Source organism: Rousettus aegyptiacus, unplaced genomic scaffold (assembly GCF_014176215.1).
Source record: "Rousettus aegyptiacus isolate mRouAeg1 unplaced genomic scaffold, mRouAeg1.p scaffold_m13_p_5, whole genome shotgun sequence".
Taxonomy (NCBI): domain Eukaryota; kingdom Metazoa; phylum Chordata; class Mammalia; order Chiroptera; family Pteropodidae; genus Rousettus; species Rousettus aegyptiacus.
The window spans coordinates 119,731,466-119,758,904 of NW_023416308.1; the positions used below are offsets into that span (position 1 = coordinate 119,731,466).

The 27,439-nt window shown below is 61.5% G+C and overlaps 1 protein-coding gene and 1 pseudogene across 2 annotated transcripts in view; one reads left to right on the forward strand and one right to left on the reverse strand.

The window, feature by feature from the left end:
* SHANK2 (SH3 and multiple ankyrin repeat domains 2) overlaps positions 1–27,439 on the reverse strand; it is a 303,870-nt gene that overhangs the window by 268,740 nt on the left and 7,691 nt on the right. The window contains exons 2-3 of one of the 2 annotated variants that reach the window (XM_036220412.1): positions 17,796–17,892; positions 3,639–3,858 (exon numbers count right to left, since the gene is read on the reverse strand). In XM_036220412.1, coding sequence (XP_036076305.1) covers positions 3,639–3,845 — 207 coding nt within the window. In that variant the 5' untranslated portion in view covers positions 3,846–3,858; positions 17,796–17,892. Of the gene's footprint in view, positions 1–3,638; positions 3,859–17,795; positions 18,028–27,439 lie in introns of those variants that run through there. The other variant, XM_036220411.1, reaches the window with a different exon arrangement.
* LOC118603194 lies at positions 13,432–13,550 on the forward strand (annotated as a pseudogene).

Sequence of the window (27,439 nt, forward strand, 5' to 3'; positions counted from 1 at the left end):
CCCGTCCATGGAACTCACTTTGAGAACCGCGGCTCCAACGAATCATGGGGTGACTTGATTTTTACATCTCATGCTCTCTGTTATTTCACGTGCAGCTGGCCATTTCATCTGGCCACCTAAGCCGACTCCAAACACAACGGCTATAAACACACTGACGCCGCGTTACCCGAACCACGCAGGAAGGCAATTCCAGAAACGTCACCTCCTTTGCCGCGAGAACTGACTCTTAAAAAGTTAAACACTGCACGGCGCCTGCAAAGCCATCGCCAGCGCTTTCCAGAAACACAGCAGGGCCACCGAGAACTGGAACGGCACCATCTGGTCGCGCTCCCAGGTCCCTTCTGTGAGACTCCCCGGTGAGCCAGGAAAAGCAGCGCCAGGCCGAGTCCGCAGAAAACTGCGCCTTCTCGTTCTGGCGGAATTAACGGAATTAACGTTCTATCCTGCTGAGCAGCCATCGGCAGGGCCTCAAGGGTCTGCTTTATCTCTGCAGAAATGAGGGGGGACAGAGGATGGGGCAGGAACCAGTGTCCTGTGGGGCGGGGTCTGCGTGCCCAGGTTCCTGCCTGCAGGGTACGAGTCCTGTCCCTCTCGCAGTGGGGCCGGCTCAGCAGGCACCCAGAGCCGGGAGCCCCACCGCCCAGGAACCTGACCCCATGCGCCTCACCACCCCGTCTGTTCCTCTCTCCTACCAGAGGCCGACTCCAAGGTGACAGTCCGACCCAGGTGGGGCTGCTTGTTCATTTCAGTGGCAAGTCCGTGACTTCCAGCCCGCACCCCATCCACCCTTGGCCGTGACGGAAGACCTGGAAATGCCAGGACCACAGACAAGCCCCGTCAGACGTGACAGATAACTGTGGGCCTCCGATCCCAACGACACGGTCGCCCAAGTCAAGTTTCCTGGGTACCAGACCCGAGGACGGACCACGGCTCCTGCCTGCCAGCCAGCCACAGGAAGGGTCGAGCGGAGCAGAGCGCAGGTGGGGAGCAGCCGCCCAGGGCATCTGCAGGTGACCAGAGACAGGTGTCCATGGGTGGGGCCCACTGAGTGCGGGCGGTGCACAGGCCCGCCCTGCACGCGGACACAATGTCCTGCTCCAAGAGAAACACCAAGGGGGCTCCCTGGAGAAACTGCTAGAAGGAGCAGGAGCTCAGAGGTCAGAAGCGCCTGGGTGGCAGCCCAGCTGCGTCCCTGACCTTGTGGTCCAGGCAAACCTACCAACTCGGCAGGTGCCGGGTCTGCGCAATAGACGCGGGGCGGCCGCTGACCTCGCGAGGTGGACGGAGCACGCAGAGCGCGCCGCGGCGGGCGGGGCGCCTTCACCCGCACGTGCGCTTGGCCCGGAAGCGAGGTCTTTGCAGGTGTCGCTCATTACGGCGGGTCACGCTGCAGGAGGCTGGGCCCCGACCCGGAGTGACAGTGTCCTCATAACAGGGAAAGTCTGGACACGGACGTGAACACGGGGGCACGCCAGGTGAAGACGGGAGGAGAAAGGGGGTGCTGCCCCTACAAGCCGAGGAACCCCTAAGACCGCCAGCAAGCCGCCAGAAGCTAGGAGAGAGGGCTGGGCTCCATCCGCCCCGAGCTCAGAGGAACCACCCCGGCTGACACCGCGATCTCGGGCGCCTACAGCGTGCGACACGGCGAACGTCGCTGTCTAAGCCGCGGCCACACTCCGGAGCCCGGTGCAGCAGCCACGGGGACTGGCCCACGTGAGGAGCGAGGGGCGGCACCGCCCCTGCCCCCAGGACGAGAGCGCGGAGCAGAGGGGGGAGGGGCCGCTGTCTCAAAGACACTGCAGAGGGCGCTAGCTCTCAGCTTCACAGAACGGCACGCAGGGCCACGCATCATCTGCCAGGAGGCCAGGCCGAGCCGACCTCCCTTGCATAGGAAACGAGAACCTGCCGCGTGGCAGAAGGGGGCAGCGTGGGGCCCTCACGACGCACGAGACAAACGCGGGCTACGAGTCTTTGTTGCTTTTTTTGGTTGGATGTAAGAAACCAAAGCCCCTGTCAGGCATCAGCGAGCTGCCCTATGAGACGGATGGCGACCCACACGGGGAGACCTGGCCGCCCAGGGCCCCTGGCCTCCCAGTGGTTTAAACAGTTCTCCACACACTGGTGTCCTCAAAGGAATCGAGACGTGTAAGCCACTCCACCGAAGGACAGTGAGGCTCATTATCCCCACCGCGTCACAGAGAAAACGGAGGCAGGAGGCGGCTGGGGGCGCAGGGCGGGGGGCTCTCTTTGGCCTTAGCTACAGTTAATGGAACCACAAAGAAACTGGATTCCACGCCTTCTAAATCTCCGAAAGGCGATCCAAAGCCACACTACAAAGGACATAGCAGGATCGCTCAAAGTAGAGATCGAAATACAACTCACATATCTCTATGGTGCAAAATGACGGATGGATGTGTGGATGGATGGATGGATGGATGGATGGAAAGGTGCACGGTAAATGGAGGGAAGAAGGGTGAGAAAAATGGAGAAGGCCCAGACGGGGGTGCAGAAGGACAAAAGTCGGGGAGCAAGGAAGGGACGCGAATGTGGAATGCGGCCTTGGGGAGTAGAGTCCTAAGGTGCCCTGGGAAGGAGGGCGGGTGGTGTGACCTGGGGATGCTCACTCGCTTGCCTTCGATGGCCCATTCAGGGCACCCGCTGCACAGCACCACACGGGCAGCAGGGCTGATGACCCCAGCCCTGCTAAGACAGGTGGACCCAGCAGCAAGGACCAACAGGCAACAGGCCTGCATGTGGCAGGGGCGACACAGGACACGGAATTGGCCCAGGCCTTGAGGGACAACCCGGGACGGCCAGGGGGCAGTGAGCCCCGCTCACTAACGCACTCACCGCGTTTCCCCTGAGGGCCTGGCCTCCGCCCGGGCACGCAGTGGGTGCTCACTGAACAGTGTGGCCCAGGCACCAGCAGCACGCAGTGAGGCAGCTGGCAGGCAGCAGGGGAGGGAGGGGAGCTTGGCACCAGCAAAAGGACGCGGGGCAGGAAGCCAGGGGAAGGACAGGTCGGCGCACAACGACCCGAAGCACCCTCCAGCTTACGCACGCATGCTCGTGGCCATGCTGAGCGGGGCTCACCACGTGGCAGAGCTGGGCGGGAGCGCACCACGTGTATTCGCAGCTGAGCTGGGCGGGACTCACCACGTGGCCCAGCTGGGCGGGAGCTCACCACGCATGCTCGCTCTGTGCTAGGCGGGGCTCACCACACGTGCTCGCGGCTGTGTGGGGCGGGGCTCGCCACGTGGCAGAGCTGGGCGGGAACGCACCACGCGTGCTCGCGGCCGTGCTGGGCAGAGCTCACCACGTGGCCGCGCTGAGCGGGGCTCACCACGCATGCTCGCGGCCGTGCTGGGCGGGGCTCACCACGTGGCCGAGCTGGGCCGGAGCTCACCACACATGCTCGCGGCCATGCTGGGCGGGGCTCGCCACGTGGCCAAGCTGGGCGGGGCTCACCACGCATGCTCGCGGCCATGCTGGGCAGGGCTCACCACGTGGCCGAGCTGGGCCGGAGCTCACCACGCATGCTCGCATGCTCCGCGGCCATGCCGGGCGGGGCTCACCACATGGCGGAGCTGGGCGGGAGCTCACCACGCGTGCTCGCGGCCGAGCTGGGCGGGACTCACCGTCTGCTGCAGGTCCTGGATGATGATGCGGATGACCAGCATGGGGCCTGGGCTCTCCTCCGTCCTGGTGCTGCCGGGCTTCACCGCCGTGGCCCGGATGGTGTCGTAGATGGTCTCCTCCCTGGAGCTGTCCGACTCCGAGCCCACGGAGTAGTCGGAGAAGCTCTGGGCCATCTCGTCCTCGCTGGACGTGGGGCTCCGCGGCATGGCTGCCCTGGGTCTACGGGACGGAGAAGACACCCGTTGGGGAAGCGCGAAGAGCACAGACGGGACACGCGGGGGCGCGGAGGGTGCGGGGCTCAGAGTCACCTGGGAGGGCCACGCAGGTCTTAAAGGTGGCGGGAACGTGGCACCCCCACCTTGCCTCTGAGCCTGAGCCAGGCGTGGCCAGGACCCAGGTGGGCTCCGCCCGGTGCTGGAAACCGGCATTTAAAAGGCGTTGCAGGGACGAACCAAGGGGCTGCTGGGGCGGTTCGCGACTCTCCGAGACAGGACATAAGGCTGCCGCTTGTTTGTCTTCGAGGGTAGAGCAGTTGGGGGGCGGGGGGTGCAGGCCCTAGATCACGACAGCACCAAGTTCATGGTGCAATAACCCCTCTGTTTCCAACACAGAGCAGTGATAGCAAACGTGCAAACACGAGCCGAAAGGCAGGGCCGCACCCGGGAGTGACCGCATCTCCAGCCCAGGACCGAGCCGAAGTCGAAGTCATGTACAGGCTAAAGATGGGGACTCGGGGTCCCCAAAAGCCTATGGGAGCTGGGGGTGCAGCCTCCCGTCCGTCAAAGTGCAACGAACGTTCCCCGGCAAAGACCCAGTTCCGGGAGCTAACTGCCTTGGCCGCGGCCGTCAACAAGCATGGGGAGGACGCGACGTCACTCCGGGAGCAGGCCACCTGCCGTGCCCCCCCAGCTCTGTGGGCCGGGGTCCAGAAAAGTGAGGATGAAGCTGGTGTGAACCAGGGTACCGGGGAGCAGGCAGAGGACACAACACACCAGCAGTTCCTGTGAGGGAGGTCAAGGCCACGCGTACGAAGAGATCCAAGGCTGTTCCCACGGAAACGGGGCGAACGAGGCTACCCTACCGGCCAGGGTCCGTCTGCCTGATGAATGTGTGGCCTCTCTCGCCACGGACACGCAGCTGCACGCAGAGGACCCCAAACAAAGCACCACTGACGGAAATGAGGCGAACGTCTGCATCACGCACACACGGGCTGGAAAGGGGGAGCGCTGGTCTGCCTCCAGCCTGTGGCTGAGGGCGCAGAGGCACCAGCGAGCTTTCGGGACGGGGAACGGGGTCGGTGGGGCGCGTGACGTCGCCTGCCATGTTTGATTTCCTTAAAACGGTTCTAGCCGATGTGGCAGAACGTCAGCCTTTGACAAAGCGGGGGGCACAGACGCGTACTCCATCATCTCAATGCATCTCTTCCCCTGCGCTGGGTGCGAGGAGGGGGAGGGAAGGGAGGACACCCCACCTGCCCCAGGCTGTGGTCCAGCAGGTGCTCGCGGGGAAGTGGGGGGCTCAGCAATGTACCGGGCGGATGCAGTCTCCCAGTGCCAACTTGGAATTCAGTGTGGAAAAGCCTGTGCTCCCCGTTTGTTTCCAGAGCCCACTCAGCAACAAAACCTCTGGGGAGCGCTTCACCACTCAGCCTGCGGTGGGTCCTGGGGGCACACCCATCTTCCATCCTCCACCCGACTGTCACAGGGACTGGCCAGACACAGGCACACACAACCCCAACGCTGGGCAATGAAGGGCATGGAGGAGCCCCTCCAGAATGTGCCCCTCCCAAGGGCACAGCCAGACCGGATCAGGATCTGGCACCCTTACGGCCAGAGGGCTTGGACCGTGGGGTGGGGAAGGGGCTGATCGTGGCCCAGGGACACTGTTTGTTTGGCCTGCACTGGGCTTTAATGGTCCGTAACATGGAGACTTCACAAGAAAACATGCCTGGGCTGTCCCGGCCATCGGGAGGACAGCGATGCCGAGGACTGCCATGTGACACCTGGGGCAGGGCGGTGGCTTCTGTGGGGCCTCCCGGAACCCCCAGACAGCACGGTGAGGTCTCCTGCCAGCCCAGCTCCCTCAGGCCAGCACCTCCCCGTCCCCCGTGCTGGAGGACAGCTCCGTCTGTCCTCCCACGCTGCTGCCTGCTCCGTCCTTCCTAAGCACTCCTCAGACCAGCCAGGGGCTGGTGGGGGTTGGGGGAGACACTGGCCCGTCAAACAGGGAGGTGAAACAGCTCAAACGGCAGATCACAGGAAGCTTTCCTTTTCTAAACAGAAGTTCCAAAGTCCACCCCAGCACAATTCTGAACCAACATTTCAGAGCAAGTGGGTCCTCGGGCGTTCACTGGCCAGATGCCTCTGCGGTTTAATGATTTCACAGCCTGGCCGGCGGGGTGCAGGGGCACAGTGGCTGGGGACAGGATGCGTCCCCATGCCACCCAAGTGAGGTCCCAGCCAGCCAGCCACACCGGCCAGTGGCACAGTCACGCGCTCATTCAGCAGCTGCGCATGAAGTGCACTCCCGGTGTGATTACACAGCGCCCGGCACCTACAGACTACGTGACACACTGATAACTGTAATGTGGAAATAATTGTACGTTATGTTATTATAACGTAGCACATGCAATTATGTGTGAGTGGTTATAATGTCTCATAACATGTAGCATAAATACAAATCGTAAATGTTGCGTAATTACATATACAGATACACACACACCATCCCCCTCGCGTGCCAGGTTCCACCGAGGCGCCTCCTTCAGAACCCGCCCTCCATCCCTGCTGCTCAGGGGAGTGACTTGGGGAGCTTTAAAAAGACCCAGTGCCAGAGGTCCTGGCGGAACATCTGGAGGAGGAGGCCACTGTGTCAACACTGACTCCTGCGGCGCCTCAGGCAACCGCAGTGACAGTCACAGCTCCGGGTTCGCGTGCAGCCCAGTCTGCACCTGTGATGTGAAGAACTCGGCAGCATACGAAGGAACCAGCCTTCTCCCGGGGGGTGGCGGGGGCGAGGCCCGTGTCCCCAGGGTGTGGGTCATGTCCTGGTGCTCTGGACGGCAGGAGAGGTGCCGCATTCGCCGCCTCCAAGGTCAGGGCAGACACAGTGTTGGGTCTTGTCACTCTGGGGTTCTAGTGGCTTCTTTCTGCCCTGAGAATATACGTTGGCTCAGAGTAGGTTCTGTTCCAGTAAAAGCCTCCTCATACCTGCTCGTCCCCAGCGGGGACCAAGAGGAAGCAGACGGGGCAGGTCACGGCTGCAAATCCCAGTCACGGGTGTTACTAGTATCTAAGGATGAGTAAGCGCCGCAGCCCGGAGGCGGGGGTGTCCGCACGTGAGGCCGCCCGAGCAGCCGCAGCGTCCCCAGCATGCCCGCACGGGGCGAGCGATGGCCCCGGGGAGCCACGGGCTCCGGGCGGCACGGGCCTCGGAGTCAGCATCTGGAACGCGGGCCTGCACAGAGCCCCCAGCAGAGGCGCACGGGGCCGACACGCAGCCCTCGAGAACCCACGGGCACAGGGACGCGGGCAGGGCGTGGGCCCAGGCGCGGGGGCCGGGCCACAGCCCCACGCTGCCGCGGGTGACCAGACCTGCAGGGTGTTCAGACAGGCCAGATTTTAGGCAGGCATTGGGAGTGTATGAATGTTGGGAACTTGTTTGTTGATGGCCACTTTGCAGGCCACATCGACGGCTGGAGCCCCCGGCCCTGGGCTGGGGACCCGCCGTGGCCTCAGGTCTGAAGCGGGGAGTGTGCACAACCCTTAGGACCCTCTTTGTGGAAAAAAGCGGAGCGGGGAGAAGTGTATAAGAATGTTTACACCACGCTACAATCAACCTCGACTCCAGACACAAAACTGATGACCCCGGCGGGGAGGGCCTGTGCCCCCAGACCCTTCTGCTGTCCTCAGACCATCTCGTGGGACAAGCAGCGTCACAAGGACACACTGGCTCCGGGGTGACATCTGTCACCAAAGCTTGGGTGTGGAAGGCCCCAGGGATGGCGGCCACCTGTGCCCGGCTCCTTCCAGGACTGTCCTGGGGGCGAGGCCAGAGACCTCAGCAAGGGGCTTGAGAGCAGTCAGCAGATCCCTGGGAAAAGCAACGGCTGGGAAGACATTTAATGATTAACTCCTGGGTCAAACTGCCGGGTAACAGAGGGCGTCCAGTCACACCTGCACTTCAAATAAACAGCAAATCTGTTTCACTCCAATTATTTTCCAAATGTTGCAGGAGACGTACACTAAAGAAGTTTCGTCTACGACTCAAACAGCACTGGGCGCCCCCAGTTTTCTTGGGGGCCGCAGGGCCCGCATCTGTTCTCTAACCCTGGCACCCCATCGTAATTGGGGGGGTGGGCGGTGTGCGGAGGGGAGGCTCTGCAAAGAGGGAAGGGAAGAAACATCGAAAACGCATTTTGAAAACGGCTCCCCGGGGAGAAGTCAGGGGGAGAAGTCAGTGCAGGGGGCGGGGGGGGAAGGTTGTAACCAGCCGCGGTCTCGGGAAAACCTCCAGCTATAAAAACACCGGCCAGTAAAGTTCAGAGACTTAGTGTGTGCTTTCGACTCGTCGGCCATTGCTAAGATGCCTTATTAATGGGGAAAAAAGAAGACGTGGTAAAAGCGAATTTTAACAGACTCCGTATTGGGCTGCCGAAGTATTCCAGAAAACCATAAAATTGTTCCCAGGAAACGTAAAACCCTAAACTGGCACGTTAGGCCCCTCATGCGTCTGATGGACAGCCAGAGTGTCCCACTCACCGCCGGGCAGACGGCAAACACAAAGCCTCACATCCACGCCCACTTCAGCAAGGTGAGAGCTGCAAGGCCTACGAAGACCGCCTGTAAAAACGCAGAGGTCCCCACGGCTTCTGTTTATCATTATCCTTTTTACAAAAAAAAAAAAAAAAAGGATTTTTATTCAAGTAAACAGACACTCTGTATCTCTAACGCATTGGAAGTGACGTTTTGAGACTGCGCATTCATCATGTGCATCCCCAGATCCGTGAGCCCCCGCCCCCAGGAAGCTGCCCTGGGGGTTTGTACTGCCCTTGACACTGGGGGTCAAGGTCAAGGCTGCAGTGAGTGCCGCCCCACGGGGAAGGAATACTGGAGGAAGCCCAGCCTGCCCACTGACCGGAGCTCCTGTCCCGGAGATGACAGTAACAGCAGGGCCCAGAGCAGGTTTGGGGTGCGGGGGTGGGAGGGGCGGGGCGGTGGGTGTCGGGGAAGATGGGGCGGGTGGGGAGGTGAGGGAGAAGCGGGGCCGTTTCTTGTTCATTTAATCGGTTTCTCCTTCCCGCTCCTGCACAGCACGTGCTCGGAGAGGGCGCTAGAGGGCGCCAGAGGGCACGGCCAAGGGGCGGGGCACGTGGGTCAAACCCGCAGGACCGGTGGGTGGAGAAAAGCGCCCGCCCCCCAAGAACTGACCCCGAGTGTGGGGGTGGTGCGCCAAGATTCCGGTCAAGCATCGCCTCTGCCTGGGCGTGAGTGAGAGGCCCTCAGCACCCCCCACCCCCGGTGTGCCCCCCACTCGCCTGCTCACAGAGCACCTGGCTGACCCACGAGCACTTCTGCAGGCTCCGGGAGGGGGTCCACCTGCAGCCACGGCTCCGGGGAGACGGGGAGACGGCGTGAGCGTGAGACCCCGCCCAACGAGGCCCCGCAGGTCAGACCCCCTCCCCTGTGAAGCAGGTCCCGGTGACGTCAGCGCCCAGACCCTCGACCGCCTGGGTGGACTTCAAGGAACGAGGACCTGATTCACCCCAGTCAGGACCAAAACTCTGGGAAAACTAAAAATGAAAGAGAATTTCCTTAACTTGAACAGAGCGCCTGCCCCAAATCCCACGTAAACATCAATATCATAAATAAACAAGCAAACGAATGAATGAATGAATGAATTGCTTAAGGATTAAAACCAAGAAGCGGGGAAAATAATCATTTTTCAGACGATTTGCTTTTCTGCACAGAAAAGCCAAGAGAGAGATAAATTATTTAAACTAGTCAAAGCCCAGCAAAATGCTCGGTAAGAAGTGACTACACAAAAGTTTACCGAATTCTGCTACATTATCAAACAAACAACTGCAAAACATTTTTTAAAATATTATCATAGGACCAACAACAACCAAGATGCCTAAGGAAAAAATATCCAGAACAGTACGTGCTACACCTTTACAGAGGAACTGAATGTAACTTTAAATAAAAAGAGAAAGAAATGAAGACCCCAGTAAATGGAGAGAGACACTATGATCACGGATGTCAGGATTTAATAACATCTGAAAGATGGAAAATCGCCATGAAATGCAAATGCGACGTAACCGCCAACGGAAACCCAGGCAGGCGTGAATGCTCACAGCACCCGACACTGCGCTCAGAACGTTACGGAAGTTCCCAGGAGACGGGGAAGAGCCAGATGCCACCAGGACACCTTTGGGGACAAAGGGGAACCACCAAGGCTTTCTGAGAAGTTACGCTGAGGGTATTAGACAGGGACGGACCAATAGATCAATGGAAAGAGCAGAGGCCCCGGCACAGGCCTTGAGAACCCGGGGGGCCAGCACGCGTCCGGGGGTCAGCGCCAACCAACGCGGGCTGCTCGGACAGAAGACAGAAGAGACGGTGCCCGCATCACCCCACGGCACCCCACGGCACCCCACGCTCGTAAATCCATACCGGGCGCACCGAAGCCAGCAATGTGAACGGCGATAGGTAAAAACCAAACTTAAAACAGTGGAAGCAAATAACGGAAGTAGGGCACAATGCTTCACCCTGACGGTGGGCTTACAGCTGGGCGTCTCTACTCCCCTGTATGTTTATAACGTTTCCAATTCAAAATAAAATCTTTTAGAAAAATTAAATGGCTATGGCGTAGGACCTGCCTGTACTGGTTTTCCCAGCACGAGCCTGCGATCGATCAAAACGACCGGCGATTCTGCGAGGTGACAGGCGTGGTGGAGGGGCTCCCGGCTCCTGGGGGCACGGCTGAGCCACCCAGGGGCTCCACCTTCGCTGTATGATTGCCCCGGTACCCACGGGAATGAGATAGGAAGGTGAAGCTACTACCGCTGATGCTGGCTCACAGGTGAGGCCCAGAGCCTCAGAGATAAGCCCGAGGGCTCACTCGCTTATGGTGGCCGGGAGGGGGCCGGCCAGGAGGGGGACCACAGAAACACTGGCCGCTCGTGACTCTGCCAGGGAGGGCATCGCAGCTGGTCCACTGGGGACAGGGGTCGGGTCCTAAGCCAGAACCGACTGCAGAGCAGGTCCCAGCAGCCTCCCCCAGAACACTTCCGAAGGCCACCCCAGCCTGCCCTGGGCACAGACGGGCTCGGAGAGAAGGCCCGGGAGGAGGGGCAAGTGGAGCCCCAGGAGAGGGCAACCAACGCCCACCAATCACTCCAGTCCTGGACACCACGCTCGCCTCTCCGACGGGGAGGATGGGGCGACGGAGCAGACCAAGATACGTGTGCACGTGTGTTTTTGGGTACAGACTGTTTTCGATGCACAGACTTTGACTTACAGCAGTTTCAGGAAACTGAGCTGACAGCATGGGGCTCCCGGTGCCCCCTCTGTCCAGGTCGTTAAAAACACGCAGTCCGCCTCCGAGCCCCCTCCTCCTCAGGAAGCCTCCAGGGCGCCCGGGCCCGGTCACTCGCTGACCTTGGCCGGCAAAGGGAAGCGGGTCACCTGGTTCTCACCTTTTCAGCTCTGGTGAACCTGTCGCATTTAGAGGCTAACTAAGATGAAATGTAAAGTCAAAACTGGGCTCTGTGTTCCTGTTGGCTATCACCCCCAGATCCTAGGGCGTGCGTCTCAGCCACCCCACGGTCAGCCGGGGTCCCTCTGGAGCATCCTGCCCTGGGCTGTGAGTGCAGGGTAAGGGCGTGGGGTCCAGGCCCGCACCCCCTCCTCCCGCACCATCTCCCCCCACCCCCAACAACTGAGGGAGCGCAGCTGGCTGGGGGCGCAGGAGAGGCGTCCTGGGCACCGGTGGGAGGGGATGCCAGCCAGAGAGAACACCCCACGCCCAACGGCGTGCAGGGCGGAGAGTCCTGCTCGCGAGAGCACAGGGCGAGGCGCCAAGCAGACTCGACACCCCTGGTCCCTGCACGTGGGCACCGAGCCAGCCACGGAAACAGCAGGGGGTCTGGTGCCGCTCCGAGGGGTGGCAAGGAGGTCGCCGACCCGAGGCAGCCCCGGACCTGCAGCCGCACCCTCCAGACTAGGGGTTCAGCCGCCAACTCGAATGGCCAAGTCTGGGGACCAGGCGCACAGAACGAAATCTCAGCGCTCTAAGATGTCTAGGGGGAGACGAAATGTCACCAGCATCTCAGGACTAAGACGTGTCTGTTACGAAAACGCTTTAAAATTTCAAATCGCGCGTTGGGGCTCCAGTCAGCCCTCTGTGCAGCTCCCACGCGGCAGGCCCGGCGGCGGGCGGGGTGGGGGCAGACGCCGGTCCAGGCGCCAAGTCCCCGTCTGCAGGGAGCCCTGCGGCCTCTCCCTCGGGGCCCACGCCTGACCCCACCATGGGTGGGACGGCCGCAGCCCCGGCCTGCCGTCGTCTGTAATGACAGTGGTGAAGCCAAGGCTGGGTTTTCCTTAATCCCTGTTATTCCAACGGCCGTGGGAGCCGAGGTCTCGCCCTCCGCCATCGCTTCGCATTTCATGCCTGCTTTCCCTGGGATGGACGGACAGACAGACCGGGCCCGGACGTGGGGACAGCGTGCCCCGGGAAGCGCTGGGCTAGGCATGGGGGCAAGCAAAGGCGGCCTCCCGGGGCGTCCTCATGTCACCCTGCAAAGCCACCGGGCATGCCAGGCACGGCTGGTTCCACGTGGCTGGGGAGCCCCAGCTCTAGGGGCGCCGGCTCGCGGTGCGGCACGAGGTCACATGGCGTCTGCACACGCCTGACGTGACTCTGAAATCACTGGCAGTGCTGACTGACTTGGGCGAGACGGGGGGTGCAGGGGGGACGTGAACACAGCCCGTTGCGCTCTGCACAGCTTCGAAGGACACCGGGAAACTTGACGCTTACAAACAACACCACTTACGATCCCGCTAAAAACTGCGATACGCTCAGGAGAAAATCCGACGAAGTGTGTGAACATCGCCCGGAGAAATGACAGATCTCGATACGTGAGAGACCGCCTCTTGAGGACAGCCCCCAGAGCTCAAGCTCTTGCAAACCTCTGCTGGCCAGTGGGGAGCCCAGCGGCACAGACCTGAAGGCCACCTGGAGGCCAACGTCGCTGCTGCAAGCTGCCGCCACCCCCGTGGGATCGGTGGGCGAGCTGCCGACTCTCCAGGGCACGAGCATCATTATTTCCGTTTTGCACTTGCAGAAAGGAAGTTCCCAGAAGCAAACACCCTGGGTGTCCCTGAGCAGGTCCCCCGCATCCCGCCGACCCCCCCACATCTCCAGGAACAGGCCCTGCGGCGGGCGCACGCTCGTCTTTGTTCAGACGGACTCCACCTGCTGGCGCCTTTAGCAGCAGGTGCAGGTGGTGGTCCAGGGGACAGAGGAAGCGGTCTCCACGCGGGAACGTGCAGGAGGTGACAAGCTCGGCGAATCCATGGCCCGGGCAGTTAAAACAGCTTTTCCCACCAGGGCAGGAGCGGAAGGAAGGCGCGAAAATGCCGGGTTCCTCCTCTCGGCCCGTGTCACAGAGCTCCGCAGGGGAAGGCCACGGCGCAAGTGCAGGCTGCAAACAAACCCAGCACTCGGCTCCTGGTTAAAACAGATAAGCCTTCTAGAAAACACCCACAGAAAGGTAGGTTTGAAAAAGCTTGTCAGGTCTACGGCCATGCCGCCCCGAGCAAGCCCGATCCCGTCTGATCTCGGAAGCTGAGCAGGGTCGGGCCTGGTTAGTACTTGGATGGGAGACCACCCAAGAAGACCAGGTGCTGTAGGCGTAAACAAAATTTTAAAATAAGGGATTGTAACCTGACGAGGTCCTTGCCCCTCAGCAGTGCAGTCGCCCCTCCCCCCGGGGGGCACGGGGCACGGGGCAGGGAGCAGTTCTCCCTGATGCTTCTCGAGGGCCATGTGCTTACACGGGGTGCTCCGTCGAGACGGCACCTGGTGGGCACAGGGATTCCCGTGCCCCCTCACAGACCCCCACGGAAGCCGAGGCAGAGTGAGTCAGCTGCGCCTCCAGCTCACGCAGCCACGGGCGGGTGGTGGCAGGGCTCTAACCCGCTGCCGACTGCGGGGGTCACACGGTCACGTGCAGCCCCCATTCGCATCAGACACGAGCGTGTGTAAACTGCAGTGGATTCTTGCGGCCGCAAATTCTGCATACTCCTTCCACCAGGAGGTGGGGGCTAATTTCCCGTCCCCCAAAACCAGGGCTGGCCCAGTGGCTGGTTCCGACCCACAGACTGTGGCAGACATTGGGCCATGACACTTCTGAGGCTGTGCCTGCAGGGCACCGTGGCTCCCGTCCCCAGCCTCCTCCCGGGCTCCACGCCCGGGACCAGTCCCCCATGCACAAGGCCCCCCAGCCCCGAGGAGGCCACAGAGAGCCACGTGCACAGAGAAGCTTCTGGAGTCCAGGCACTCAGGCCAGCTCGTCCCTGCCCAGAGCCGGGCCCACAGGATCCCGAGTGAGCAAAACGCGTGTGGCTTTAAGTCCCTACGTTTGGGTGTTGCCTCTCACACCTTGGTACTGGCTGGAGAACGTTCTAGATCTGCTTCTCGGCTAGACTGGGGTTTGCTCCGAGAGAGAAGGGCGGGTTTGGCGCTGCTCTTTGCTGAGCAGCCGTGGACATCAACCAGCGAGTCCTCAGAACGGGGCAAGGAAGGCCTCGAGTGGCCACAGGGACCGCCAGCACCCCTCGGTGCGTCTCGGGGACAGGAGAGGAGCAGCCCCCTCCCCGGCCCAGGCCTCGCCGCCCCTCCCTGATCTGAACCCGCAGGAAGGCCTGGGACCCCCATGCCGCCAGCACACCTCCCCTCTGCAGACGGAGACTCTCGACCGGGACCTGCGTGGGGTGTGTGGGGGGGTGGGGCTTCCAGAACCCTCTCCCCCCAGGGAGGGGGCTTCTGTGCAGGGAAAACGGTTATTATTTATAGCTGATGCACGAAAAGGCACAGGTATGTGAGTAACTAAATGACAGAAATAACCGAGGCCACGAATCGCCTTGGCAACCAGGTACGGCAGCGGAGATAATGCGATGAGCTGCATGCAAAGCGAGGCGAAGCCGGGAGACAGGCCCCAAGGCGCCACGCTGGTCCCCCGAGCCCCGCGCTTGGTCCGTCCGCGTGGGTCCACACCCATCGCCATGGTCCGGGGGCCCCTATGCAGGTGCGGGTGCTGGCTCCCTGAGGTCGACAACCCCGCAGGTGGAGCTTGGGTCCGAGCGGTCTCCCAGAACCCCGAGCTTTGTTCTATCAGGGCAGGGAGTGGGGCTACCTCGTCTCTCAGTCGAGGGATGCGTCCTCAAGGCAAGCAGGACACAGTGCCCAGCCGGGTGACGTCCGAGCCCCTGCAAGCTGCCGCCCCACAGACCATGGCCGCCAGTAGCCAGGACTCAGCGACCCCAGATGGACAGAGGACAGACTTGTCCGGTCCCAACGACGAGACCCTCCTGATGGCGGGACGGACGCATTCGAAGTTGCGGCCCTGAAACGGTCACCCCGCGGCGAGCTCTGCCGCCTCTGCCCTCGGCTCTCGTCCCCAAGTCTCACGAGGCGCTGCGGGTTCAGGCTCCCACGCGGTCACGGTTGGGGACACGGTGCGGTCTGCGACAACGCCCTCCTGCACCTGCACGCCCACTCACTAGCACGGCAAAGGAACCCACTGTTCTCACGTGGCAACCATGCACGAGGCACGCACCCCAGTCACCGGCCGCAACCCAGCCTCCCTGGACGGAATGGACGGCGTCGCGACCGCCCGCCCCCCCAGCTGCTCCCACTGCTGTCGGCAGGAAGGCGCCTTGCGTGAGAAGCACACAGGGTCGAGTCAACAGACCATGGACCACACTGACCGCCTTCCATCGGGAAAATCACTTAATCAACCCACACTTTCCGCTTTCCGTCCTCACTAGATCATTCCCTTACAAATGCAAATGGCAAGGAGATCTACACTCATCAGACTTTCTTTTTCCCAGCGTGTTCCTCAAGCCATGGGAGGCTATCACTTCTTCAAGGTGACAGGAGAAAGCGAGGCCCAGGGGAAGCAATCCAGCCTCCTTGGCGGGGACTCGGGCACGGTGCCCATGGAAGCGCCAGGTGCCTTCAGGAAAGATTACAGCCCCGTGTGGACAGCCTGTCGGAGGTGGACAGCCATTTAGACAAACGCTGGGCAGCCCATCCCCCTTCCCACCTTAAGTCCGAGGACTGACCCTGGTTATCGGGAACGTTCCAGACCAGGGAAAGGGAGAGTAAAATCCTTCTCACCATTGGCTTGTCAGGTGCACGGAGGGGCAGACACCCCCAGGGAAAGCCGAGATGGGGCACCCGAGCTGTGGCTGTGTCAATGCCAGACCCCTCTGTCAGATTAGACTCGACTCCCGCCAGAGGCTGGACCCGCGACAACAACTCTCGGGGGACCTGGCCGGGAGCGCCACCCCCTGGCCCACCTGGCATTCCAACCCAGAGTCTGCGGTGCCCCAACGTGGCCTTCCAGCCAATCTGAGTCAAAGGTGACGTTACCTTTCCTGCTGGAGAGAGAGGCTCCTTCCCCCGTCTCACCTGCCGACAGCAGAGCTGGTCCTTGTCCCAGGGCTGGACTGCAGTGGGTCTGTCCCCAAATCTCTCTGCTTATAAGGACGCCAAGGCCCACCCTAATAACTTCACTTGAACTTGATTCCTTCTGTCAAGATCCTGTCTCCACATATGGCCATGTTGGGAGGCGCATGTGACGTGAGCCTCTCACAGGGCTGCCAGCACAGGCTCCCTCTTCCCGGGGCCTTTGTCCCAACTTCTGCCCTCTGGCTATCAGTCCAGGAGCCCACAGAGGACGGGGACCCTGGCCGGTGCTGGGCTCCGTTCCACACATCCTGCTGGTCCTGACGGCCCCACACTCCACGCCAGCGTCCGGAAGGGAGTGACCACATGCACGGGCTCAACCGATGGAGATGAACTCCAGGACCTCGCACAGGACTGGGCACCGTGGAGCTGGGCGCAGGAGCAGACGGTGGCCAGGGCCAGGCGGGCGTGCGGTCTGACGTCCCGCCCCGGCCTCTATGTCTGGGTCCCCCGAACACGCATCCCCACCGGGGTCTCGGCGTGTCTAAGCACGAGGCACGGGTATGTGAGCGGGAGGCACGTACACACAGGATTTCCAGAGTCCTACGCGTGCCCTGGGGTGAACGGCCAGGGGGAAAGTGTCCGCCCCTTCCGGGAGAGACACAGCGCAGGCTGGGAAGCGCGGCCCAGAGGGTCTGGGCCTCTCGCATCTTCCCTTTATGGTCCCCAAGATGCAGGGCCGGGTGGACGACCGGACGTGTGCTCGGCCCGGGCTGGGCTCGGTCCCCACGCGGCGTGAGTGAGGCACTGACCGCCGGGAGCCCGCTTCCTCCCCCGAAAACGGCGGTAGTTACACTTTCTTCACGAGGCTGGTCGCGGTAAGAATCGACACTCAGGCGACATTCGGCAAATGCCGATTCTAGGCCCAGGTTACGGACAAAATGGTACCGGTGGGGCAGGCGGCAGGTGCGCGATGCGGCAGGCACCGGGCACCAGACGGCGGGCGCCGGCCGGGGCGGGACTCTGTGGAACCACGGGCCACGCTTCCCGCCACCGCTCCCTCGCCCGGGCACGAACAGCTGTCCCCTGGTCCCTGCAAAACTGGACAGGCACCCCCGCACCTCCCCCGCCATCTGCCCTCAGCCGCGCCAGCCAAGCCCAGCCCGGGCATGGCGGCCAGGACACCTCCGAGCACACGCCAGAGGCCAGAGCTGGGCCTCGAGCCGCGGTCCCATTAAGTCCCCTCGAGGCGACGACGTGAGCTGAGCACAAGAAGCAGCTTTGTCTCCCCAGCACCAAGGATAACTCTATGCACCCCCTCCCCACGCTGACACGAAACAGGGGGCCCGGCCACGAGGGGCTGGCTGTCCTGTGGACACCGTGCAGAAGGGGCGGGTCAGACCACACCGCGTCAGCGGCGACTGGCTGGCAGGGGACGAAGACAAGGAGCAAACGTTCTAACTCACCGGAGCTGTTGGCAGACTGGGACCCACAGCCGGGCTCCTTGGAACAGGACCCGCCTGCCCTCCGGCGGGCCGAGGATGGCTGGAGAACGTTCCGGATCTGTGGGAGACACGGAGGCCAGGGAGGGCGTGGTCAGGAGGGGGCTGGCGAGAGGCAGGACGTCCCGCCGGCCGGTGGACCCTGGCATCTCCGAGCTGAAAACTGGGGACCACACCACACTTCCAGAAAGAGGGAGCAGACATACCGCGTCCACTCTTCCCGGACGGTACAGCCAAAACCCCAGATGTCACATGGAAGGCAAACAGAAGACTCCGGAAGGCGGAGGGAAGGCAGGCTGGCCGGGGCCGCGGCGCCCGAGGGAAGGCGGGTGGTCACTTCTCAGGGTCGGGCTTCGGCCTCGTGCCCCAGACTTGGAGCTGGGGAAGCTGGAAACCCGGAAGAGGCAGAAGCTGCCACTGATGACCGACCCTCCAGCCACAGGACCAGGAAAGTGGTGGCCTAATGGGACACTGAGCTCAGACAATCACCACCCATCTCCCGAGCCGGGCACCGCAAAAACACGCTGGCCCCCAGCCCCACCCACGGCCGCAAAGGCCGAGCGGAGAGCTGGACTCTCGCCCTGCGTGGCCGTCACACGGCCCCCCGAACCTCCACTGGGTGGCGTCAGATACGCCCGAGTGGGGAGCCGGGCCTTTGTCCCCTGTGGGCGCCGATGAGTCCTTCCTGGGTTCTGCAGCGCCCCGGCGGCGCCGCGAGGGGCCTGGACGGCCCGCCCACTCGGCCGTGACCAGGCTGGCCTCCCTCACCCCCCGCCCCCGGGCTGGCGTCACAGGAGGCCGGTAAGCCCAGGGCAGATTCTCCATGTGGGACCACGTGGGGCGCAGGGCCCCCCAGCCCCACCAGGGGCAAGAGAACTGCGACCGCGAGGGGCGTTCGACGGCGAGGTGAGGGCGCGCCGCCGAGGGTCACGGCTGTCAGGGCTGGGAGGAGCGAGGCGGCCCGAGCAGTCAGTCCTCCCGTCGGCGGCAACGTGACCTGGCGCTTTTTTTTTTTTTTTGTAGTGTTCTTTATCAAACTGAGGACGTTTCCGCCCCCCACACGCTTCCTGTGTTCAGAGACGTTTCGTCACAGATGAACGTTGAATTGTGTCGAATGCCTTCCCTGCATTGGTAAGTACGATTGTGAGATTTCTCTCCTTCAGCCTGTCGACACGGCATATTCTGCGCATCGATTTTCTTCTGCGTGTTGAACCAGCCTTCCATCTCCGGGATAACTCCCATTTGGTCCCGGGGCATGGTTCTTTCCCTGTATTGCTAAAACACACCGCCTGTACGTCAATAATATAGTACAGGTTTACACGCTATTACTCTTGGGTATAGGCAACAGTTCTGCATTATTTCTTACCACTGCAATTATTGTTTAAGAACGAAAAGGATTTATTATTTTAAAAGGTACGTCATGGGAAACAAGTTAGCCATGTCGCCCAGGATGAATGATTCCACTTCTAGGCACAGACCCGAAACCGAGAAAAATGTGTCCACACAAAAACTCATCAAAATTCACAGCAGTGCTTTTCCTAACAGCCTCGTGTTGGACGTAACCCGCAGGTCCATCGACGGGTGAATAAATAGCTAAGACCTGGCCCATCTGTGAAATGAGATGTCACTCGGCCACAGGAAGGGACGAGGCACCGACACTCGCTACCGCACGGATGGACCCGGAAAACACGTCACCCAGCGAAAGGAGCCAGGCACCGGTGGCCTCGCACTGCACGGTTCCGTCCCCACGAACTCGTCACATAGTTCCATCCTGAGGGACAGAAGGTCGGTTAGTGGTCACCTGGACTAGGAAGAGGAGGGGGCGGGGGAGGGGGAGGAACGGCCCGCGGGTATGGAGTGTGTTTCAGGGGGGACGAAATGTGCCGAGGGTGGCGTGGTCTTGTGACTATGCTACACAGACCCCGCACCGTGTGTGCGAGGGGGCGGAGCGTACGACACGTGAACCGTGTCTCGGGAAGGCACTGAAACGGTGACCAGGTCCCGCGAGGTCTCGACAGCGGGCGTCTCGGAGCGGCAAGGAACAAGCAGAACACTGACCAACGCAAACCGTTAGCCTTCGGTGCCGCGGTCCTCAGAAGGACCCCTGATCCCTGCGGGATCAAAGCCGCGATTGCGAGGCGCCCCGAAGCGGCTCTGCAACCCCGACGCACACCGGGCACAGAGCGGGGACCAGGTTTCGGGACGTCGACCCTGGGGCCCTGTGCCCGGGACAGACCCAGCCTGCGGGCCCCTTCTGGAGGGTTTGATGGCAACAGCGTGGTTTCCAGAGTCCCTTGGCCTGATTCCAGCCCCGCCCCACCCCACCCCCGACCCCCGCCCGCGCCATCTGCATTCCAGCTAACTCTGTGAACCGAGAGTGAGGGAGGCCGCCTCCCTTGGGGTCCCGGGGATTAAACGAGTGTGCGCAGGGGGGATCCCCTCATCAGATGCCCACGAATGAAGGGGATGTTGACACCCTCGTCTCGTCCAGAGACAGAGCTGGGACAGACTCGCTCTGCAAGTTCCTCCCGGGGCCAGGGGCCTGCTCCTCCCCATGGCGAGAGCGCGCCTTCGAACAGCGGCCTGTTCACCAATGTCCATTGCGGCACCAGGCACGACAGTCAAAACGCAGAAACCACCAAAAACGAATGAATAGACAACAGCAGTCTGCCTGTAGCGGAATATTACTCAGCCATGAAAAAGGAAGGGGCGCTGGAACATGCCGCTTGCGATGACACTCGAAAACACTGTGCTACGTGAACGAAACCCGGAGACCTCATCTCGTGGGGCCCACTTACACGAGACAGAGCGGGTGGGTGAGTGGCTGCCAGGGGCGGAGGAGGGGACACGGGGTGACCACTAATGGGTACGGGGTTTCCTTTTGGAACTAGACGGAGGTGCACAACAATGCGAATGCACTTAATGCCATTGATTTGCACACTTGGAAATGGTTAGTTTTGTGTTACGTGAATTTTACCTCAATAATAATAATAATAAACCTCTGATTCTCGACGGCCCATGAAGTTCAGAATCCACTTTGTGGAGTGAGGGGAGGGGAAAACCTGAAAAGAGGGAAAATGCCAATATTTTCAGAGATGAGGGGAGGAAAAAAAAAATCTCTGATGCCCAGTTTTTGTCACAAAGCCACTTCGGGGAGCCGGGTTCTCGCAGCCTGTGGGGGAGGGGCGGGGTGCAGGGTGGACACGGCCTCCGCGTGCGCTGTCCACACCGTGGCTGCAGCCCCACCTGGCGGGAAAGTGACCGCTGCTGATTGGCCCTTCCTCCCGATGAGCTTGGCGGGGCCCCAAGTCCCACGGGCGCTGGGCGGCTCACGGGACCGGAGCGAGGGCCCGGACTCCTCCCGCCTCCCTGCATCCTGCCTCCTCTGCTCGCTCCCTCTGCAGGAAGTTGCTTGTCCAAATAGCAGGACGGGCAGGGAGGTGGCCGCGGGCTCACCTCGTCCAGGGGACTGGTCTCCCACACAGCCACCAAAGCCGTCAGCTCACCTCCGCCCCGAGCTCACCGACCGGAGCGGGGAGGGCGGCCGCGCGGGCCGGGATCCGCGTAGAGAAGTTACCGTGTAAAATTATTCAGCAGCAAAGGGGAACTATTAACGATGCCGGGGGCCCAACCACGGAGCCCTGCGGCAGGCGAGACCGAAACCCAGCCCGGTGTCTCCACGGGGGTCGTGTGTGTGTGTGTGCGCGCATGTGTGTATGCGTATACGTGCATATGTGTGTGTGCAGGTGCGTGCATGCATGTGTGCTGTGTTTGTGCACATGTGTGTGTGCGCATGTGTACAGGTGTGTGCATGCATGGGTGTGCTGTGTTTGTGCACATGTGTGCACGCACTGTGTGTGCATGTGTGTAGGTGTGTGTGAACATGTGTGTGCACATGTGCACATGTGTGCTGTGTGTGCGCGTATACGTGCACATGCATGTGTGCAGGTGTGTGCATGCATGAGTGTGCTGTTTGTGCACATTGTGCATGCGTGTGTGCGCTGTGTGTACATGTGTGCAGGCGTGTGAACATGTGTGCACATGTGCACATGTGTGCTATGTTTGTGTGCATGGTGTGCGTGTGCGTGCACTGTGTGTGCAGATGTGTGCATATGTGTGCTGTGTGCACGTGTGTGTGCACGTGTGTGCATGTGCGTACACTGTGTGTGCACGTGTGCGCATATGTGTGCATGTGTGCGCGTGTGCGTGCACGTGTGTGTGTGTGTGTGGTCCGTAGGCAGTACCTGCCGAGCCCCTGGGAGGGATTTGAGATGCATGTCTCTCTCGGGCGCACTCGTGGTGGGCTGTCACAGGAAGGGCGCCGGCCAGCCTGTGCCCCTGGACCTTCCATCTGGGGGGCCCTCTCCCAGTGCCCCAGACGTGGTCGTTTTAAGGAGACGTCAGAATGGCCAGAACATGGGAGGACGAGGGCCCTGCCCCGCCATAGAGCAGCTTCTAGAAAGAGCTCCTGAGCAAAGACTACTTAATGGCTTCCCCGTCTCCTCCCGCCCTCCCCTGCTCCCTGTTCAATAAAAGATGGCAGGATAAAATGTCAAATGAACAAAGGCACGTCCACGTCAGGAAGCTCCTCCCTCTGAGGGCCGAGAAGGCCACACAGAATGGCACACTCCACTGCACCCAGCCCGGAGCCCTGGAGCTATCAGGGATGGAAGCGGGGGGTGGGGTGCCCCGCTAGGAACAACACCCCCACAAGATCCACCCTGTGATGCAGAGTCTGACGCTTCCACCCCCACTACCCATGCACGCAGGGTGAGGAAGGGGCTCTGGTGGGTCCCCGAGGCTGTCAATGTCCCCACAATGGCCACAGGTGCCCTGGGAGGGGGCTGCCAGGAGCCCCCTCATCCTGAATCCCTTTGTGAATTGGGCACACTCCCATAGCTCCGGCCAGAGGCTCTGCGGAGAAGTGGCAGGGACAGAAATTCACACATGGCCTGCCCCCGGCCCCGAAGGTCCCAGCAGGACAGAGGAGGGGAGCTGAGGGGCTCAAACGCCTACACGAGGCACGGGTCACCTCCCAACGGCAGGGCACACGTTGCCAGTGGGGACACCGAGGGCAGCCCGCAGGACGCGTACGCTTGCTGGTCTTGACTTTGAGCAAAGGATCTTCTTCAATGCTCACTTGTGCGGACTCGCACAGGAGTCACGCGGCAGAGCGCCACACGCCCCCTACCCAGGGGACACGCGAGCACACACCTGGGGACAGCCAAAGACACCCCAAAGATTCTGGGGCGACAGCAGAGAGGTAAGACACCGCCCGACCCGTCCTGGCCGACACCCTCCAGGCGGAACCCGGCCCCACGGCCCTGCGGAGCAGTGCGCAGGAACGCCACTCCCAGGACGGACGGAGGCCCCGTCCGGGTTCCCGGCTCGCTCACGTCCGTCAGGAGGGCGCCTGAAAGGCCAACCCCTCCTGCGCCCTCCTTGCCATCCGGACGTCTGGGGGAGGGGCCGTCCAGGTTCCAGGACACAGATCTCACTAGCAGGGACAGGCCAACTACTGGTCAGAACCGAAGGTCCTTCGGCAAGAACTGTCCGCAGATGGTTGGGAAAGGCCACTAGGCACCCTGGACACACCGCGGAAGCTGGACAGGGCGCTCACGTCCCTCCCAGACCGAAGGCTGGCCCGGTTACAGCACACGATGCACCAGCTGGCCTCGGAAGCCCAGCCGACAGGCCGCTATGGACCTTGGCTCCCCTTCTGTGACGTGGACGTAAAGAGACTTCCTGCCAGAGAGCCGCACAGACACCCCAGGACTGCGGGCGCGGAGGTGCCCAGCACAGTGGGCAACGGAGGATTCCAGAAAAGTCTGGAGACGGCGTGCAAACGATAAAAGTGATGGTGAATCCGCTGTCGACGAAGACGTGTGACCTCATTTTAGGCGGCGGCATTAACGGAAAAGACTTAACGAGAGTTTATTACGGCATTATTAAGCAAGTCTTTGGAAGAAACCATTTCGTCTCCAAACGCGCAGCATCGTGGTGCTGGCCAAGTGGTCTGTTACCTCAGAGGTATTCCCAGTCAGTCTCTTGGGAAAGCACGCATTCCTCCCCCAGGCCACTAGGCCTGCAGCCAGGCACGGTCGCCGTCTGCTGGGAGGTCCACCAGGGGCTTCAGGCGACCCCACAGCCTGGCAGCCGCAGGCCCACGAGCACTGTGCTGGGGGCCAGAAAACTGTCCATATCTGTCTAAGGGCAGTGGATGTGGATAACGCTACCTGACACTCAGGTAAGAGTCTGCTTCTCTAGGACAGCAGCTGCTGCGCCGGGCTTGTCTATACCAACCCCACCGGCCGCGGGGTACAGGGGAGGCCGCTTGGCCTGAGGCCTGGGGCCCAGCTGGCAACCCGCTGGGACCCACCTGGGGCCTTCCGCCTTCCCGAGGCCCAACATTCTCAGAAAGGGCTCAGCCTTCCCGGCACCGACATTCTGAACCTCAGGAACCCTCAACCAGCTCCGGGCTCCCCTCCAACCTCGGGCTCCTCTGCACTCCACCTCAGGGTGGCATCTGTGGTGACGGAGGTCCCTCTACCAAAAGGTCCTGCTGCTAAACTGCAGGCAGCATGTCTGCAGGGAGGGGGCTCCATCGGGGAGCAAGACGGAGGGGTGACGGGGATTTCAGGTCCCAGCAAGGAATGCCACAGACCAGCGCCATTGGACAAAAACCACTCAAACCACAGCGCAACTTTTCCTTGCCGAGGAGCTAAGCTCTTAAAAAGAAAAGTACTTGCAATGAATCGTCATAATATATCTTATTTAACCCAGTACGTGCCAAATGTTACCATTCCAACACGTGGCACCAGCCACGTTTCGAGTGCCCGGCAGCCACGTGTGGCTGGTGGCCGCCACACCGAGTGGCATGATGACAGACGGAACGGCGAGGCTCTGGCCCAGGGTCCCTTGTCCGGAGCCTCTGTCCCAGGAGCGGAACACATGGCACCTCTCAGCACCTCGGCGCCGCCCAGGGCTGACTGAGCGGCGGGGCCCGCGTGTCTGAGGCGGGGCCGCCGTGGCCCGCGCTGGTGGCCGCCCTGGGCCGCCCAGCGCCGCTCGGCTGCATCCCTTCCTCGGCCACAACATGGACTGGCCGGCGACGTGGCTGCGTGCGGTCTGCAGGAGATGATACGGCCAAGATCGAAGCGTGTTTTTAAGCGACTGTGAACACACGGTGTGGACTTAGAGCTGGTAAAACAGGCCAACAAGACAGAAGACACAGCCCAGCCGGAAAACCAATCCCCAGATGAACGCGGGACCCGAATCCACGACAGACAGATAGGGGGACGCAGCGACCAGGGGCTTGGGGCTGCTCCCTAACTACTGCTAGACCCAGGTTGCTAACTCCAAACGGATTAAGAAAAACTAATGAAAAGCAAAATATTAAAATTGCTAGAAGAGAATACGGGAGAATGTCTTAGGACAACAGGGAAGGGATAATCTGAAAAACAAACATCATACAGGGGACAGAGAGATTAAATGACCACATCCGAACGAAAAACTTCTTCACGAAGAAAGGCTGCTGCTCCTGTAAGCGAAAGCGGAGACAAGCCAGGCCAGGTCCAGGCTGGATCCAGAAGGTACAAAGGGCGTCTGTGAATCCACGGGAAGCGGACGAATGGCCCATCATAAAGAAAACAGAATTCGGGAGACGCAGACAGTGGGGATTCGAGGGGCCGAAGCTCTCTGTGACTCAGAGAAAATACAGACCAAAGGAGATGGGCTGGCCTACCATGGACCCCATAAATCAGAACCCGGGGGGTCTCGGCGAGGGTGGGGGCCCAGGCAACTCCCGGCCTGGCAGGTGGAATGACAACGTGGGACCCCCCGCTGACAGTGAGGATGGAAGAGCCATGAAACTTAAGCCTGCACCCCACCAGGCAGGCGCCCGCACCCCACCAGGCAGGAGCCCGTACCCCACCAGGCAGGAGCCTCGGCGACTCCTGCTCTCAGGCCACACCCCGGACAAGGACGGTCCCTGTGACACCAGCTGAAACAGCCTGAAGGTCGTCAGGAGACGAGTGGACAAGCTGGAGTCCCCCCTTCGTGAACTGCTACACACTGGTTCAACCGTGCAGACTAGAACCACGTGATCAGAACTAACCTGTTCAGTTATCAATGAGATGTCACAACGACAAAACTTACAGAAGTAGGGGTGTCTCGACCCCAGTACGCCCATCCCACACGGGCCAGTCAAGGTCCCACTGGACCAGCAAACATGCCCCAACATCCACAGCCCTTGAGGTCAGCAAAGACACATTGCACAACTGTCCCAGGTTCAAGGTCGCGAGGCCGGCCGACGGCACCCGCCGAGTTAACACGGGGCGTTCTGCAGCAGACGTGATTCCCCGCTGCCGCCCTCTCTGGCCCACGCCTTCCTCGGTCCCGCCCTAGACCTGGACTCGGCCCCCACAGGAGAGACACGGATCAGGCTCCCAGGGAGAGCGGCTTGCCCTCCTGGGGGACGGGAAGACCGGACGCGGGACGAGTTGTGCACCACGGTTTCTCTAACGCGCAGCGCTGCCCCCGCTCTGTCTAGAGGTCTGAGAACCCCAGCGTGGGGCGAGGCGAGCAGGGATGGGCTCGGCTCTGGCGCACCGAGGCCAGGTAGCCTCGGGCTTGGGAGCCCACATGTGTCCGATGGGAGCACCCCGAGTGTCTGGCCCCCATGGGGTGTGACTCAGCCTTAGGAAGGGAGGAGATTCTGACACCTGCTACGACAAGGACGGACCTCGAGGATATGATGCTGAGGGAAAAGACCCCAGGTCCCTACAGCTGTCAGACTCATAGGGACAGAGAGCGGAACGGCGGGGAGCCGGGGGCTGAGGGAGGGGGCCCTGGGGGCGGGGACCTTGCACATTCGGGCTACTCAAGCAGGATCGACGCCCCAGAACAGGAATAATCAACCTGAGAAACAGTCTCCCCCCAGCGCCCCTCCCCCACATGCACCAGGGTGAAGTGGGGGGCAGAAAATACCCCACCAGCCCTGCCACCAGAGCCGGTTCTGTCAACAGCCAAGACATTCCCCGATGCCACTCATTTCGAGTTCAGCTGCAAAGGTCGCCCCGTTATTTGGGGTCGAGCAGAGAAGACCCTGATGTTTGGAAGGAAGTCGTGGAGCTCCCGACATCCTGGCTCGCCCAAGAACCACTGTGACAAAGGACATAAGCCGGAACAAACCGAACCCCAAAACAGACTTGAACCCACTTAACCCCACACGTGAATGAATGACCACAGAGCCGCTGCGTTCCGCCGCCCAGAACGCCGAGTCGAGGCAGCTTCCGACAGAGGGGCCGAGGGCGAGCAGAGGACAAGGCGCGCCGAGGTGGGCGCTCAGCTATGCCCTTGGTGACGATGCCACTGCCCTTGGTGACGATGCCACTCAGCGGGGCACTCACTCAGCAAACACTGATCCGAGCCTGGGGAGGCGGCATGGGGACAGGAGCGTAGAACAGCACGGTCCCAGTCCGCAAAGTGCTGCCCCTCATTTTAAAACGCGGCCTTCAAGGTCCGGCCCCTACGTCGCCCCGCCCCCTACGTCACCCCGCCCCCACGCCACCCACCCCACCCCACCCCACCCCCCACGCCTGCACCAC